This window comes from Silurus aristotelis (assembly GCF_946808225.1).
Source record: "Silurus aristotelis genome assembly, chromosome: 26".
Classification (NCBI taxonomy): Eukaryota; Metazoa; Chordata; class Actinopteri; order Siluriformes; family Siluridae; genus Silurus; species Silurus aristotelis.
In genome coordinates, this window is record NC_139599.1 from 2,435,414 (window position 1) to 2,452,854 (window position 17,441).

Genomic DNA, 17,441 nt, shown 5'->3' on the forward strand with positions numbered 1-17,441 from the left:
CTTTTTTCCTCATTTATCTCATCTCCTCTCCTCTCCTCTCCTCTCCTCTCCTCTCCCATTCAGTTTTACTTCTCACTTTCAAGCCATTTCTCTCCTTTTATCACCTGAACTATTACCTTTCTTTTTTTTATCTTTTTTTTCCCCTCTTAAGTCTCCTTCATCCCTTCTTTAGTATGTCTCTTTCTGTTTTTTTTTTTCATCTTGCTTGTTCTGTTCATCCCTTTAGTTAGTCTTTCTTTCATGTTTCTCCTGCAGTCCTTAATCATTCCATTCTTCTCTCCTCTCTTCTTCTGTCTATTCTTTAGTCTCATTTTCATATCTTTTGTAATAAATCTAACTTCCCCTTTATTCACTTTTTAATCTGTATCTTTTTTATTCCTTTAGTTGTTTTCATCTTTTATTTTATTCTTTTTTCTTTGATATTCATTTTGTTTCCATTCTGTCTACTTCTTCTTGCCAATATTTTTTCCTTTACTACATTTTTTTTTGTCTTGCATCAATTTTCTTTCTTTCTTTTCGTCCTGCTTACCATTCTTTAGTCCCTCTTTCTTTGTATTAACTATAACCACCTTTATTTTAAATTGTTTATCTCCCTTCTTTCTCATTTATTTCTTGCATTTTCCCTTCTTTACATTCTTCTTTTGCCCCCTAATACTCGTATTCTCATTCATTCTTGACTTTTTTTTCTATTGTTTATCACTTTGCAAATATTTAATTTCTCTCTCCGATTTCTGGATTTTCTTTCTTTTTAGTTGCTCATTGCTTCTCTCTCTTTCTCTCTCTCTCTCTCTCTCTCTCTCTCTGTAGTGTATGACTGTTTCAGGTCAGCTATATAGAGCGAGTCGTTCTGTACCTGTTTGGGTCTGCGGTGACAGAAAGAGGCAATTCTGATAAATGTATTCTCTCTCACACACACACACACACACACACACACACACACACACACACACACACACACCTTTGAATGCTCGTTAGTTCCATTAAGAAAGCCAAACCAATAATCACAGACAGTGAGGAGATCAGATATCAGTTTTTTTCATTCATCTCTTTTATTATATCTTCTGTTTTTTCTCTTTGTTTTTTTTTTTGTTTTTTTTACAATGACACCAAATGTATTGTCTCTATTTCTTTTTTCCCACTTGCTATTTTAGGAGATGTGTTTGAACTGTAAACAGTGAAAATGATCCGATACATTTCGTAAACCCCTTACAAGCAGTGTATGACCGAGGAAAGCGTGGATTTCACCCACAGCCACTTTCCCCATTGTGTTTTTTTTTTTATTTTATAACATTACGTCATTTTATAGCTTCGAGACTCTGAGTATTTACATACATACAGCTGTGTTACGGGGGGATTTCTCCCACCAGACCTTTTTTTTCAGCATTTTTCTTTAGACTTTTCTTAAGAATTATATTTACATCCATAAACCCCGCTGGCTGCCTGCTGCCAGGGGGTACACAGTTAGAATAACACACTTAATAGGAACTAAAAATCCTCTCTGCGACTTTTTTTCCCCGACAAATAAAAATCCATCGTCCGAAAGTGAAACTTATCCCAAAAGATAAGAAGAGAAAAAAACATATTGCACTTACATAAGGATTATAAGGATATAAGGGCAGTTAAGGATCATGGGTAATAGGAAAGAAAAGGTGTTTGTGTTTTGGAAGAATGGGGGGATGGGGGGGGGGGTGTAGGAAGGGGGGGGGGTGCTTTTTCTTTTTTGTCTAGCTGAGTGCAATGAACTGAACGAGACATCCAGCACGGATCTAAATAAATATGCAGACTTTCTGTACAGGTAAAGCATTAATCGTCCTTAATTGAGAAAAGTCTATGGAGTGCAGGTTTAAACCTAATAAAAAATAATACTATGTACAAAAAAAAAAAAACGAAGGTCAAACAAGCCTGAAAGCTTCATAGTCAAATGCCGTGCAGTCCTGAGAATCCTCTCATCCAGTCCCTCACATGGAGCTACAATGAATTGCTAAACAGAAACTGTCACGCTTTTGACCTTTACGGAAAAACGGAAAAGATGGACGGATGGACAGGTGATCACGTTCCAGCTGCTGAAGCATGAGAGTCCATGGTTGGTTGTTTGTTTTCCCTCAAAAATATCTTTCAGGACGGAGGGACGTGAAAGAAGACGCCACGTTTACAGAAGTGCCACATTGACCTCAAAAGGGAGGAAAGAAAAACAACAAAAAAAACGTTTTGTATCGATCCGGAGGTGGCGTCTGCGTCGTACCGGAAAAACTATGCCAGGCGACAAAACAGTGCCCGACTGTCTCTTTTTCTCTCTCTATGCATCGTAGAGTAAATCCCTTGTCCCTCGTTCGGTTCTTTCCATAAAAACACGGAGGTGAAAAAATAAAAACCGATGTAGCTCATGAGTTATAGGGACGCTCGGGGCGTCTCCGATGTATCGCTCAGTCTCGGGATACAGGGGAAACGGTCGCCTCGTTCCTTTCTCGTGTCTCTCCGTCTTGATCGGCGCCTTTCCTTTGTCTCTCCTCATCATAGGACAGGATGGGAGATGAGAACAAAAGTGTCCATGATGCTAGAATCTATTTTTTTGTTACGTCAAGAGTCTCTACGCCCCGTGCGGTCCGTCTTACGACGAGGACGCGGTCGACGTCGCGCTCGCTTTCTTTTGGTTCACTAAGTCCAGGTAGAGTTCCGAACGGAGGAAGCGCGGATACGAGTCTTTTTCCATCAAGCCGTATATCCTGCGCTGGGCCAGGTCAAAGCAGGAGCGCGTGACGTTCTGGAGGTTCTCCTTAGTGTGCTCTCGTGTGTATGAGTCGAGATTCACCTGGAATGCGAAAGCATAGTCAAGGATCAGGATTCCACGCTTTTTAAGTTTAAGTTGCGAGTGAAAAGCGTCGTAGCACTTGTATTCGTCTGGGATGACCTCACATCCTCATGTGGAAACCATACACAAAGACTAGCTCATTCAGCTCCTGGGGGAGGGGGTGTGCAGGATTTACACTCCGCCGCCCGTCTGAGTGTTTACATAGAAACCTATTCCTCATGAAATGATTGTGTGGCCTCGCTAGCTAGTGTTCCAGAACTCTTACCTCTTTGCAAGACTGAATAGCGATGTACTCGGCGAAGATCTTCTTAGCCTTCGAGGCCATCTTCGACTGCGACTTGACCTTCTTGTAATCCTCGCACGCCAGCCAGAATTCCAGATTCTCCTCGCTGAACTCGGTGCGCAGGAATGCTCGAAACGCCGCCAGACCATCTGCCGAAGAAAAAAAATAAAAGAGCGAGATAGAGTGAGTTAACGGATGAGTGTGCAGGAAGGACCATAAAGACACCAGGCTCAGCCGAGATAAGGATCGATCTAAACGGGTTAGCGGCTTCCTTTCCAGCCTGTCTGATCACGTGAGATCGGAACAAAGTTCCTAAGCACGTTGCAGGTTTTCCTGTTTCTCTGGGCTGATATCTATTTTTTTTAACATCGATAACGGTTTACAGAAACATTTCCTTTTCCTCACAGTTGGCATCGACGCTCCTAATCGAGGAGTTCACTCAGGGGTTCCGTTGGGAAGAATACAAGGAAGCGAGGAGATACCCGGTCGACTGAGAGCTCTTTTCCGCTGCAGATAAGCTCGCTGCGGAGGCTTTTGTTTAGTTTTTTGCACGATAGGGAATAAGTGCGCTCTAGGTCTCTCTTGCACATGAGATGGTAGGACTGAGCACATGCATGAAGATCTTACCTTACTATCAAAAAACATTATAATGCTTATTATTATTAAGAACCTCCACATCCAGATTCTGGATTCTGGAGAGCGGATATAAATAGAAAGAGCACACTAATCCCTTTGAAGCACGCTAATCCTTCCGTGTTGCTATTTCCTCCCTGCTGATGCATGCCTCGATACATACAGAGGTAATTCATGCAAACGCTTCCAACACACGCACACACATACACACACATCTGACCACACGTATCATTCCAGGTTCCTGTGGCAGTGGAAATCATTAAATTCGTAATCTTAATCCAAACATTGAATTGCTTGAAAAAAGAAAATAAAAACTTACATTTATGGACAAGCAGCTTGTCAAGGGACTCCCCCCACTTGAGTGCCTCCTCCGGCGTGGGCCTGCAGATAAAAGCAGATCGGTTCTTTAGCAAGCCCATTTCTGTCAGGTTTCTCATTGTGTGACCCATCCGAAGCCCTGTGTCTCTCCGGCTGGGTGTGTGTGTGTTGGAGTGTGTGTTTAGTGTGCGTGTACAAGTCTCTCTGAGCCTCTGTGGTGGAGTGCTTCTTTTATGACTAACTCCAGAGAAGGGAGGGGTGAAGGTGGAGCTTCAGGCAGCCAGTAAGATGGTAGCAGAGCTCCACCTCCATCCTTTGGCTTTCCGAAGCTCTGTTTCATTGTGTGACTACAATTAACAACTATATAACATCTGCTGCTTTATTGACTTTAGGAGCAAGCCGGGCTTTTCAGCACGATAGGGTGGCATTGTACACCACATACACAGGCAATTAGGCAGGCGTTAGTCCTGCCAAAGCAATGGCACCCAGGCATATGTTCAGCCAGCTGGGATGCATGGCGTCGTATATCACACGTCCTATCACTTAGATACATTTTTTTTTGGCTGATCTTTTTCTCCAAAACGAACCAAATATACAAGTTCCAATGGTACCTGTTTCGGTTAAAATTTTGTGGTGAATTTTACGGGTTTAACGTTACCAAATAAGGTCATGGAAAGATACACAAACATGACGACCGAATGACAACGTGATGAAACAAAAAAAAAAATCATTTTTTCCACTACTCCTTCTCTCAGGCCATGTGCACACCCATATTCGTCAACAAACATTACACGCATGCACACACACACACACACACACACACACACACGCACTTGCATGCACACACCCATGCAAACCCACATGTAACACCTACTTGACTGACTTCATCGTTTTGTCCAGCTTGCTGGCCGGAGTGCTTCCAGGAGATTCATTCCTTCTCCTCAGGAACGCCAATCGGTTCTTCATGTCTTTGGCCCTGTGTGAACAAACACACACACAAGCATTCGGTCAGAGATCCAGACATCTCATATCTGGATATCATGGATAACATGAAAATATCTCCAAAGTCGTCTTAATAGGACGCGACAAAACCAGGAAAAGGTGAAAAGCGAAGTACATTTTTTCCGCAATCAAGCTCTGAGCGGTGATAAGATGTTGAAAGTTGGATGAGAGACACCGTCTGTCTCTCTCTCTCTCTCTCTCTCTCTCTCTCTCTCTCTCTCTCTCTCTCTCTCTCTCACTCTCACTGTCACACACTCGTTTCAATCCTGTCCTTCGTCCTCGCTCTCCTCTTCTTCCTTCCTGACTGATAGAGTGACGTACTGACAGAGGGATGAGGCTGAGTCTAGCTCTCTACCTCCACACCTCTCTAGGATTCTCCATCAGGCCCCCAAGCTCATGACCTCAGGGTCAAAGCCCTCGAGGGGGCTAAAAGCCTACAGCTGCACCCCTCTTCATTTAGCCAAACCTTCGCCACCCTGACACGCCCTCCTCCCCGTCCCCGACTGCCCGTCCTCGCCCACCCCGACCTCGCTTGCGTCCTCGTGGAGCGCCTGACCTTTCTATTTCCTGCTGTTTGATTTCCACCGTGAATTCACCAGGCCTCGGCTCTCATCAGCACCACGTTGGGAGTCCATTCTGTTTTTGGACCTCCCTAGACACGGTTCCTAAATCTGTCCATCTGTCCTGCTCTCGCCGTGCCTCTGTTCTATAACGGCTCCCAGACTTATCATCGTGTGGAATTCAGTGAACATGAGAAGATCGACTTTTATTCATTGGACTGCTGCTTGAAGAGGAAATCATTAAGGCCATGTTTTTCGGTGGGAAACACCACTAGCTGTCTCTTTGAACTAGGCTTGTGCATAAGATAGAAGCCGGAGGTGAGCTCGAACAGGAAACAGGAAGTCTGTAACAATTTATGACATCATTCAGTGTTGAGTTTAAATCTGGAAACAATGCCCCACTGCCTGAAATAAAACTCAACCGACTCAATGATGAGCAACCACCTTAAAATACAACACCAGGCATTTTTTCAGCAAGACTCAAGACAAAACCACATCCGAAAAAATGCTCCACTACCGCATGAATAGCACGCATGTCCATGTATCGAGTGGACAATCTTGCTTTTCCACCAAGCTGCGTTTGTGTGAATCTACCGCTCTTGTCTTTGTCCGCAGGAAGACGGAATAAATTAACAAACTCACTACCAGTAGCCAGTGTCACGATATACTTTCTCTCTGTGGGGGAAAAGCTGCCACTCAAATTTAAATACAAATTCAAATTTATATTATATTTGTCACACACACAAAAATAAGTATAAAAGTATATTAAAATATATTCTGGTTATAAGTAACATTATATATATATATATATATACTCTTTGGGCCCTTGAGTAAGGCCCTTAACCCTCTGTGCTCCAGCAGTGCTGTATCATGACAAATTACAACTGAGCATCTTAAGGGCCTTGCTCAGGGGCCCAACTTGGTGTGGCTGGGATTTGAACTCACGACCTTCAAACTTCAAGTCCAATGGCATAACCACTAAGCTACCACCATCTTACACCTTCACTAGTTGACATGAGGGCAGGCTCTTCAGAGGAAACCAACCTGATCATGGTTGAAGCTCCATACAGTCATTATCCTGAGAATAGTACAGACGTGGGATTGTTACCCTCTGCTACGAGTCGATTGAGTCGATTCTTTTCGACGCATTAAACAGCTCTAAAGCTGGACAACAAACTTGACAGATGGAAACTATTCATGTTATTGTACAGATAAAGAGGGTAATAGTTTTTGTTTTCCAATCACATTTCTCAGTCAAAACCTGGATGTTTGTATACCATCGGAAACCACGCCCCCTTCCTGAAGCCTGCATCATCTCACGAGGTTGACAAAGACCTTAACGCCATTTACACATAAACATGCTTTATTTTTGGATGACGCCTGCGATGACGCACCCAATGGCTTCCACTAACTCGAATCCGTTCTGATAAGATAAGACGGGTGAAATCGTCAAGTAGTTAAGCATCTGCTTTCATCAAATCGCATTCCTCTCGGACGGCTCGCACAGTCGAGATGTTTTTGGGAAGAGGGAAGGAGATCGTGGATCGATGGATGAAATCAAGACATGAAATTAAATCCAGCGAAAGGATTGAAGGAGGCTTAAAGGGAAGGGGATGAAATGGGAACCTGAAAGGGGCTATGAAAATACGCAGGGGCTACGCAAAGCAGGTGCAGATTATCGTGTTTTTCATTTTCAGCAGGAAAGGATCGAGGTTCGAGGCGTCGTGGGAGCCAAGAGCCTCCGATAAACCGTTCGCGGTCCTTGAAAAAAAGTCGTGTTTAATGGGACGATTTATGGTCTTGATCTGGGTTCAATACAGCAGGCGGGAGTCAGTAAGGAGCTCATGTTTAGGAAGAGAAAAAAAGAAAGTGTGACAGGAACCGATCTGAGAACAGTCAGGATGGTTTGCTGTTTTAGGAGATGAAGGAAACAGGCCGTAATGCTGATCCGCAGCAAAGGATGTAAATAAAACACACATCCGGAGGAATAAGATGCAACTCAACACTGCCACCTGCTGTACTGTAACGCACACTACACCTGACCTCCAGCCTCTAAATGATGTCACAGATGAAGAAAATGTTCAGAAGCTCATACAGTTACTTTACATTTACTATAAAACACATACAAGTGACAGACAGTCATGGGTCTTGGTGAAGGTCAGGCATGGAGCCAGCTCAAGGACTCCACAGAGGTTCTATATAGCACCAGGGTTCTGGAGAAACGTCTCATTTCACTGTGTTCTGCATCAGCTACATGGTTGAAATGACAATTAAAAGCTTCTTGACTTGACTTGACTTGACTTGACTTGTATAACTGTTTTGTTTTGTTGCAAAAATACTTTTCATTTGTTGATTTGCACATAAAGTTTTGCTTCATTTTTTTATGTCTCTTTTTCTCTACACACTTTGGTCATTTTTTTTTTACTCACACACACACACACACACACACACACACACACACACACACACACACACACACACACACACACACACACACACACACACACAATTTTCTATATTTTTGCATAATATATTGAGCATTTTTTTTCTCCTTGGAATTCTGCTTTACATTATATATATATATATATATATATATATATATATATATATATATATATATATATATATATATATATATATATATATATATATATATATTGTTATATTCTATATTTTTTACATTTTCTTCCTTTTTTTTCTCCCCCTCTTATTGTTTTCTGCACAAAAACACATGCACAATTTCGATTTTTTTTTTTCTCGTGTGTTTTTACTTTTAGTTAAAACAAATAATTTGTTATGCACAATTTTTTCATAGTATCTCATACATTTCTTTTTTCTTTTTTAATGGTTCTTTGTTTTTTTATTATATTTGTGTACTACAGTTTTGCTTTTTCTGCATGCGTACATATTTAATTTCCTTTTATTCACACAATATTTTTCTTTCTATTTCATTATTACAGTTTATTAATATTTTTCTTCACTTTTTCTGCATCTTTTTTATTTATTTATTTTTTTAAGGCAAAATGTTATTGTTTAGGATATGCAAATCTTTTATTATACTATAATCAGTACAGATGTCGGCAGTGAAATTGCTGAAACGTGCCTTTCGATTCAATACCAGACTGGTGCATTATGGGTATTCTCTACTGTCCAGGGCCATTGTTGCCCTTGTTTTCTAACTCAAAGTTATTACGTAATAATATGGATAAATAATTCAGAAAAAAAAAAAAAATTAAAATTAACAAAAAAATAATAAGAATTTAAAAACTTTCAGTCTCGAGTCGGCAAATGTTATTGAATTAAATAATGTGGTAAATATTTTGCGGTAAATATATTTTTATTAAAAAAAAATTTTTTCAATATCAAAATAGTTTTTAGATTCTTTAAATGTAAATTAATAAAAACAAATTTTTCTGATGTTTTCCATGTTTTTGGAAGTGTGTGTGTGTGTGTGTGTCTGTGTACAGTATGTGTGTGTGTGTGCTCGATCAGTCAAGTGACAGCCGGGAGTTGTTTTTTTGTGCACATTCCCACAGATGGTCTACATTCCACATCGGTGCGTGAATATGTCCACCTCTCAGGCAAGAGGTGTCGATTCTCCACGCTGCGAAATAGCGCTGGAGTTATTTCGGTTTTGCGGCTTCATAACACACAGCCATGGAAATGTCAGACAGAAGATCGATGACCTTTCAAACCTTTTGTTGAATTGGAAAAATAAAAAATCTCGGCCTTGCGTCGTCGGATAACCTGAACCGAATTCTGCAGATGTGCTCCTGCAAAACTCTCGCCTGGTGAAAATAATGCATGGAAACAATGATATGGAGGAAAACCATCTGCACTCTGCAAACAAGATCTCCTAGAGAGACAAAAAAGTGCTCGCTCACTATCAGCCGGAAAAACACGTCCAAGCATTGCAACTGCGGCTTATCGAATTCGCCCCTGATGTTGCGATCTTCCTCCCTTCCACTGGCTTCTCCAGAGGAACGTCTATCCGCTCCAAATTAGAATAATCTCCAGGCTCCGCTCTGGCAGGCCCTTATTATCTCTCGCAGCATTGCTTTGAGCTATTCTGGTGCAAGAAAACCAGGACGCCTGCAGTGGGAAAGACATTTTAGAACGTGACGGCGGTCCGGAGAGGCTCTGCAGCATGATAGAGCTTTAAAAAAACACGCTGATGGGAACGAAGTGGAGGAAGAAAAAAAATCCAGGCTTGTAGTTCATCTATAGTAATGTGAGGTTTCAACATCGGGGTGGAAGAGAATGAGGGTTCGATGCTGAACACATTGCAGAACCATACACACACATACACACTGTACAGTAAACACATGCACGGTGCTTCTCTAATGCATGGTCAAAAGTCCCAGCTGGACCCTTGAAATGTTACGCTGTTGTGCATCACTTTGACAGGAACCAGGAACGTGAAGAACATCTCCAACATCTCAGAACAAAACCCACACACACATACACACGGAGCAAAAAAAGCCTGTATAACTCACGTGGATCCTTCCCAAATCCCAGAAGACAAGAGCTCAACTTCACACCTCACACTGTCTCTGAAGTCTCTATTCTAAGCTCGTTTCTCTTTCCTGCTCCCCCTCCCCTCATCATTCATCCTCAATCTGTCCATCACTGAAAAGCTCAGAGGAGATGAAACGCGATGCTTACCTTTCCAAGTACTTCTCAGAGAAGTCCACCATTGTATGGAACATGAGTACTAGTATGTGTGTGTGTATGTGTGTGTATGTGTGTGTGGGGCAGGGTGGGCAACGAGGTGCATTCATCTAACCCTGCTCAGCTCCTCTGAGCCTTTTTAAAGTCAGGGGAGGGGACGACAGGAGGGTGGGGGTGGGATCATGGCCTCTGCCAATCAGAGTGCAGAGAGGAGACATGTGTATGTGTGTGTGTTGTGCTTTGAGCATGTTTACAGCTCAAATACCCCAGAAAGTTCAGAAATGAGTGTAAAGAGATCGGGTTTGTTAGTGTTCGTGATGTTTCTGTTAAATGGTTTTTGCGAAATGCGGTTGTGGATGAAATACCATGTTCCTGTACTCAAGGACAAGAACTAATCTGAAATATATAAAAACTCCGCCTTTTACATTTCTACTCAGCAAAACTACTGAAAAGTTCTCACTATTTACCAAAAGTAATTGCACTGATCTGACAGTTACAATATCTGGACAAAAGTATTGGGACACCTGACTTTTACAGCTACTTGTGGTTCTTGCCCCAATCTGCTTCTTTTCACTTGAACTGGGAGATCCAAACCTGATCCAGCGTGAGCGTGCCCCTGTGTACAAAGCCAGCACCATGAAGATCTGCTTTCCATGGGTTGGAGTGGAAGATCTCCTTTCCATGGGTTGGAGTGGAAGATCTCCTGCTATAGCACTCCAAACCTATTGCCATGAATGTGAACTCTGACCTACATCACATCTACCTCACCTACATCAGTACCTGACTTTAATAACACCCATGTGGCTGAATGAGCGAAAAACAGACAGACAGACAGACAGACAGACAGACAGACAGACAGACAGACAGACAGACAGACAGACAGACAGACAGACAGACAGACAGACAGACAGACAGATAGATAGATAGATAGATAGATAGATAGATAGATAGATAGATAGATAGATAGATAGATAGATAGATAGACGGTTGAAAAGACAGACAGACAGACAGACAGACAGACAGACAGACAGACAGACAGACAGACAGACAGACAGACAGACAGACAGACAGACAGACAGATAGATAGATAGATAGATAGATAGATAGATAGATAGATAGATAGATAGATAGATAGATAGATAGACGGTTGAAAAGACAGACAGACAGACAGACAGACAGACAGACAGACAGACAGACAGACAGACAGACAGACAGACAGACAGACAGATAGATAGATAGATAGATAGATAGATAGATAGATAGATAGATAGATAGATAGATAGATAGATAGACGGTTGAAAAGTCAGACAGACAGATGTCTAGACATCACAATTCTAGACATCACAAACTTGCTCAAATACTTGTGCTCGCCCATTTTTCTGCTTGTAACGCATCAAATTTGAGAACAAAATATTTACTTGCTGCCTAAAATATCCCACCCCACTAACAGGTGCCATGATGAACAGATAATCAGTGTTGTTCACTTTACCGCTCATAATGTTATTATGACATAATGTTATACCTGATCGGTGTGTATGTATATATATATATATATATATATATATATATATATATATATATATATATATATATATATATATATATATATATTATATATATGTATATATATAATAAATCTCTTTAGTAGTTTTCATGTCTGATTCGTTTTTTTCCATTCGATTGTAGTCTTTAACTCTCTTTTCTCTCAAGTCCTCCTCCTGTTCTGAATCTCCCTTCCTTCTCTCTGTGTGTGTCAGAAATAAAGCCAAATACAAAAGCCTTGAAAGTGTGCCAGCTCTGGTTTGGGAGGATTCTTGTCATTTCACTTGAATAAGCACATGCTCTGCTTTGACTTGTTCCACAGCGGGACTGAAAGTGTGTACTGTACCTGCACCCACTCAAACAGTTCATCCAGTCGGCTAACCAGATAAAATCTATTTATTTATTTTTTGTGAGATGCTTAACCATCAGTTTAGTATTGCGTAGGCAAATGGGAAATATAGTTTGAGATTAAAAAAATTATAAAATTGGGGGTGAAGTAATAAATCAAACAATGAATTGTACACTTGGAGTATTTTCCTTTTTTAATTAAATTAATTTTTATTTGTTGAGCTCTATTGTAACAATGGAATACAGGGTGCGAGTAACACAGGAGTTTAAAGTTGAAAAAGCGATCAAGAATATAGATTGGGAGACGTGCCAAAACAAATACGCCAAAATATTGGAGCGACACCCCCCCACACACACACACACACACACAAAAAGCTACATCTTCATTGACTAAAAGCGTCGTCTCAGTGTGGACGAAAGGTCAACACAGGCGAATACATGCGCTTTCAAACAAAAATCTATTTGTATAGACATCGCCTTAGTCATAACTGGTGGCACGTCAGGATCTACTGCACCGAAACTAAAGTTCCTTAGGCTTAGCGTTCCTCCAGCAGCCTCCATTTAAGTAGGTGTTAATGTATGTCTTTTGATTAACGCGGTGCCGACGCTGAGCTAATCAACAGATGATGAAGCACGGATGGCTTTCACACTAAGGTGTCACACCTCTTACACAGAGGACCATCTCAATCTGATCAACGTAACTGCTCACATACCAGATTACTGCAGAATTTCACCATCCATTTCACGGCTGGAGCAAATCTGGAAACACGGTGTTTCATGTACGAGTATAAATTTTCATCTATGTTGCATGAAAGCTACGAAACAATGCATACAAGTGAAAATCTAACACAAATTGAAAAAATAAATGATAGTTATGCTAGTGCTACTGTATGTAATATTTTGGGTTTATTGAAAAGTGGGACCTCTGTTTTCATTATTTCTATCTGAAAGCTTATTAAAATCCCAGACTGAAATGCAGCTACTAGACACAGTTGTGTGTCTATCTATCTATCTATCTATCTATCTATCTATCTATCTATCTATCTGTCTATCTGTCTGTCTGTCTGTCTGTCTGTCTGTCTGTCTGTCTGTCTGTCTGTGATCACCACAGTGCAGTTCATGGCAGCATTAGCATAAAAAGTGCTGGACAGATTACAGCACTAAAGGGTTGCCGCATCACCCTCTGTAGATAGAGATGTCTTAATTAATGCCGGCCTACCCTACCCACAATGCCATGCGATAATGGTGCAAGTGAGCTTTCCTTCCATCTCTATCTACAGAAAGCGATGCAGCGGTACGTTAGTCCTTTATCCTGTGCAGCTTTGTCTCTTCATCAACTTTCATGCTAATTTTGCCATCAACTGCATCACATCTCACAGAACGCTAATTAGCAAGCTACATCGCTGTTGTAATAAAACGCAACTGTGTCATGTGGCCGCATTGGATTCTGGGACTTCATTATTATGATAATCGGCTCCTCAAGGGAAAACCTTACCCAGCAACACACTGACACCGCAATCTCTAAACGCATCACGAATATTCCATAGAAATACCTAACACTTTTCCTTTAATTGCACAAAAGAAAAAAGAAAAGAAAGAAAAAAAAGTAGTAGCCGCTAGTCACGCTAGCAAGTTTCATTCATCTCTATCACGCTATATGATTCCAATGAAGTTGTGGTGTGTATTGTGAAACCATTTACAATTGTTCCTGGTGTGGATGAAAAGCACAAAGTAAATACGTTCGGCGATAAATAATTCATTACATCGCTAATACTAGAGTGAAGCACTTCCTGTTCTCACAACACTTTCTGTTATGCTAAAATGGGGAAAAACAGGAAAATCTGCCTCAGGTTTACATGTAAGGCATTTAGGTAGACGCCTTTATCCTTTATCCCTTTATCATTGAGCTAAATACCGACTTACAACAACTGAGCAAAGGTGGGATAAGGGCCTTGATCAAGGGCCCAGCAGTGGCAGATTAGGGGTGGTCGGATTTAAAAACTCACCACCTTTAGAACGTCCTCAGACCTTCCTCAGAACTTCCCCAGACCTGAAATTCTTTTATATATAGTGATGGGAAGATTGGATCATTTTACTTTGAATTTCATTCATCAAAATGAACTTTGTTTGAGTCGTTAGCTCATTTTGTTCCTCTGATCAGAAATAAAATAAAATGGAAAATTTTTCAATAAGCAGATCCCCAACACGTCTACATACAACAGCTTTACTATATTTCGAATAAGTTATACATAAATAACTGCATAGCATCTATGGAAGTCACATGATAAAAGAACAAACGACTCGGACAAGAAGAGTTGAGAGATTAACTACTTATTTCTGTTTCTTGTACATAACCTACAGAGATTTTGCGATGCTTTGCTCATGTGCGTCCAGTAGAAAATAAACAAATCACTCATTCAGACGACTCCTTCTTCCGAGTCACATTAAAGACTATGACGCTTCTAATGACAACTGCTAGTACCATGACTTGCCGGAATTTCAACAAGCAATTTAATTTCCAAAACATAAACACTTATTAACATCTTACAATCTACAATAAACCATTATGAATAATAGCAGTTCCTAGACAACTGAAATCCCTAAGGTATTAAACTAATCTCTTATCATGGCACCAGTTCAGAATGGTGTGTGTACAGCACAAGGTGAAGGTCTTAAGGCTCCCCAATTTTATATAAAAAATAGATTAAATATCAGAGAACCAGTGTTTTAAATAAAGTGGCAGCATTTTCTTTTTCGTTTATGTGGATGTGATTGTAGATGCAAAGAAAAAAGCTGTTTAATACAATGCCCTGTGAAGAAAATGTCCCAGTGATGCAATTCTCCCCCAACCCAGGCTACACAATAGAAGAAAAGACTCTCAAATTTCAAAAGTTCTCAAATGTGTATTTAGCCTACAATAGTGTCAAGGAGCCACAGTGCAGCCTGAATCCCCCCTGGGAACATTAGGTAACAGAAGAAAATCAGTGTTTGCCAGCTTGCCCTCTGAATCACGAATAGCTTTTGCGTCAACTGGTCTATCAGGAGAACTCAATAGTACATCAAAGAGATAGCCATTAAAAAGAACCTAAGGAACTTACAGGTTTTTGGACTTCTTCTTCTTGGTTCCGTCAGGGCTGACGTCACAGCTGCACTCGGATCCAGCGCTCAGCTGCAGGGAGAGCAAAAGAACAACAGTAGGCATCATCCATCCAGACTGCCATGGAGCATGTGGAAACCTGACTGGGCTAAATCCTCAAGACCCATGAAGTCCTGCAGAATGTCTAATGGACCATGCAGCAGATTAAGTGTGTGTTTGTGTGGTGGCCCAGCTAGTTTAATCCTCTGGCATAGACCCAGAGTGTGTTTTTTTTTTTTATGAGAAAGGATCCTCTGTGAAAGAGTGGGAATCCATCTAGTCGCCTCAAAACTGTGGCCAAGATTAAAGCCTCAGGCTTGGACCTTGGAGTCAGGTTACCTTCCTGTCTTTGGAGGCTTTTGATTGGATAAATGGACTGTGGAGGAAGAAGGGGGGTTGGTGTGAGGTTGGTTTGGGAGGTTGGAGAGGCAGTAATCGGTCTGAGACTCTCCCCGGCTGGAGAGCGGGGGTGGGCTGTTCCGGGTAATGTGTTTGTTAAAGAATGCCCCATTGTGTTGGGAAGCGACCTCAAGTCTTGATCCTGATATGGCCTTACATGGAACTAAGCTCTCACACTGTGCCAGGACAACACATACCCCATTCCTGGCACAAACGGGTAAACATTTATTTAACTCCTTTCTGGATTTCTCCAATTTCAATTTTCTTTGGGAAGGTGGTAGATTAGTGGTGAAGCTATTGGACTTTGGATCTGAAGGTCATGAGTTCAAATCCCAGACACAGCAAGCTTACATTTAGATTTACTGTGCAGCATTTGGCAGGCTTACATTTATCTCATTCATACAACAAAACAGTGATGGGGTAAAGGGTCTTGCTCAGACTTTGGACTTTAGCTCCGAAGGCAGTGAGTTCAAATCCCAGCAACACCAGGCTACCACTTCTGGGCTCCTGAGCTAGGCCCTTAACCCCAGAAATGCTCAGTTGTAAGAATGAGATCAAATGTAAGTCACTCTGTATAAGGCCATATGTCAAATGCCGTAAATGTAAATAGAAGCTGTGTTCAGGGGCCCAGAACTCCAAAATCCAATCCCTTCACGACTGAACTACCAGCTCAAGAGTTTAACACCAGTTTTCCCTTTATAATTCCCTCTAACCTACAAATATTTTTAATATTGGCACCCCTGTAACCCCTGTAAATGTTCAAGATTTTAGCCCTGAGCATAGCATTATCGAATGATAACCCTAATCCTCAACCAAACATCAAGGCTCGTTTGACTTCAAACTCGTAGATGCACAAATTTTCTTCGTTACTCCCTCCAACGCTTTAAAAGTCTTTAGAACCTCTCTGTCTCCTTTAATATAATGTTCTTGACACATCATTCAACACCTCAGCCAGATATTCTTCCAATCAAATCACAGAATTTTAGAACATCTTTCTGGTTATGAATTGGTTACTTTAGGGGATATATCGCTTTTTTTCTGAATGGTGCAAACTAGCCTCAGATAAACACTAGCATTACAACATCAAGCTACAAGGCCTGACTCAGAAATGAACTTCTATGTCCAGCATTTTAGTCTAGAAGTTCTTCTAATCACATTTAAGCCTTCTCTGCAATATTTGAATATTGGCAACCCTTGTAGAACTCTTGATATCAATCTATGGCGCCTTGAAAAATTATTTAGTAGTGTCACGGATCTGAAATGCAACCGGAAGTCACACAATTACGGAACAAGATTTACACATCGCGTAATGAATTATTAGTCACTGTATCATGGCATTTCCCTTAATCCAGACCTGTATGTGTACACAATAACTACAGTAATCTTATCTATTAAACATGATATATCCAGTAAAACCTAGCCGGACGAAATTTCCAGAAAGGGTTTGTATTTTCGCCTCCCCCGAAACCTCTTAAACACCTCATAAAGTGTCAACGTTGTACACAGTGTTCTGTGGACGCACGGGGTTACGACAAGGCTCTGGGATAAGTGTGCATGGGAGCGAATAGATCACTGCTTGTATGTGTTCAAAGATTGCTAGTGCAATGCTAGCACAGAGACTGTAGATCAGGATGATATATACAACAGCACAGAAAGAGAGAAAGAGAGAGGGAGGGGAAGGGAGAGAGAGAAAATAAAATTCAGAGAGAGAGAGAGAGAGAGAGAGAGAGAGAGAGAGAG

General features: G+C 41.1%; 1 protein-coding gene across 8 annotated transcripts in view; it reads right to left on the bottom strand.

Annotated features, from left to right (window-relative positions):
* Positions 1-1,026: 1,026 nt before the first annotated feature.
* Positions 1,027-17,441, bottom strand: part of rgs3a (regulator of G protein signaling 3a) — a 131,507-nt gene continuing 115,092 nt past the window's right edge. For 6 of the 8 annotated variants that reach the window (XM_083531257.1, XM_083531256.1, XM_083531253.1 and 3 more), the window contains 5 exons: positions 15,265-15,335; positions 4,918-5,019; positions 4,045-4,106; positions 3,075-3,241; positions 1,027-2,809 (listed from right to left, as the gene is read on the bottom strand). In XM_083531257.1, the coding sequence (XP_083387383.1) occupies positions 2,609-2,809; positions 3,075-3,241; positions 4,045-4,106; positions 4,918-5,019; positions 15,265-15,335 (603 nt within the window). In that variant the 3' untranslated portion in view covers positions 1,027-2,608. Of the gene's footprint in view, positions 2,810-3,074; positions 3,242-4,044; positions 4,107-4,917; positions 5,020-10,270; positions 10,401-15,264; positions 15,336-17,441 lie in introns of those variants that run through there. The other 2 variants (XM_083531254.1, XM_083531260.1) reach the window with 2 other exon arrangements.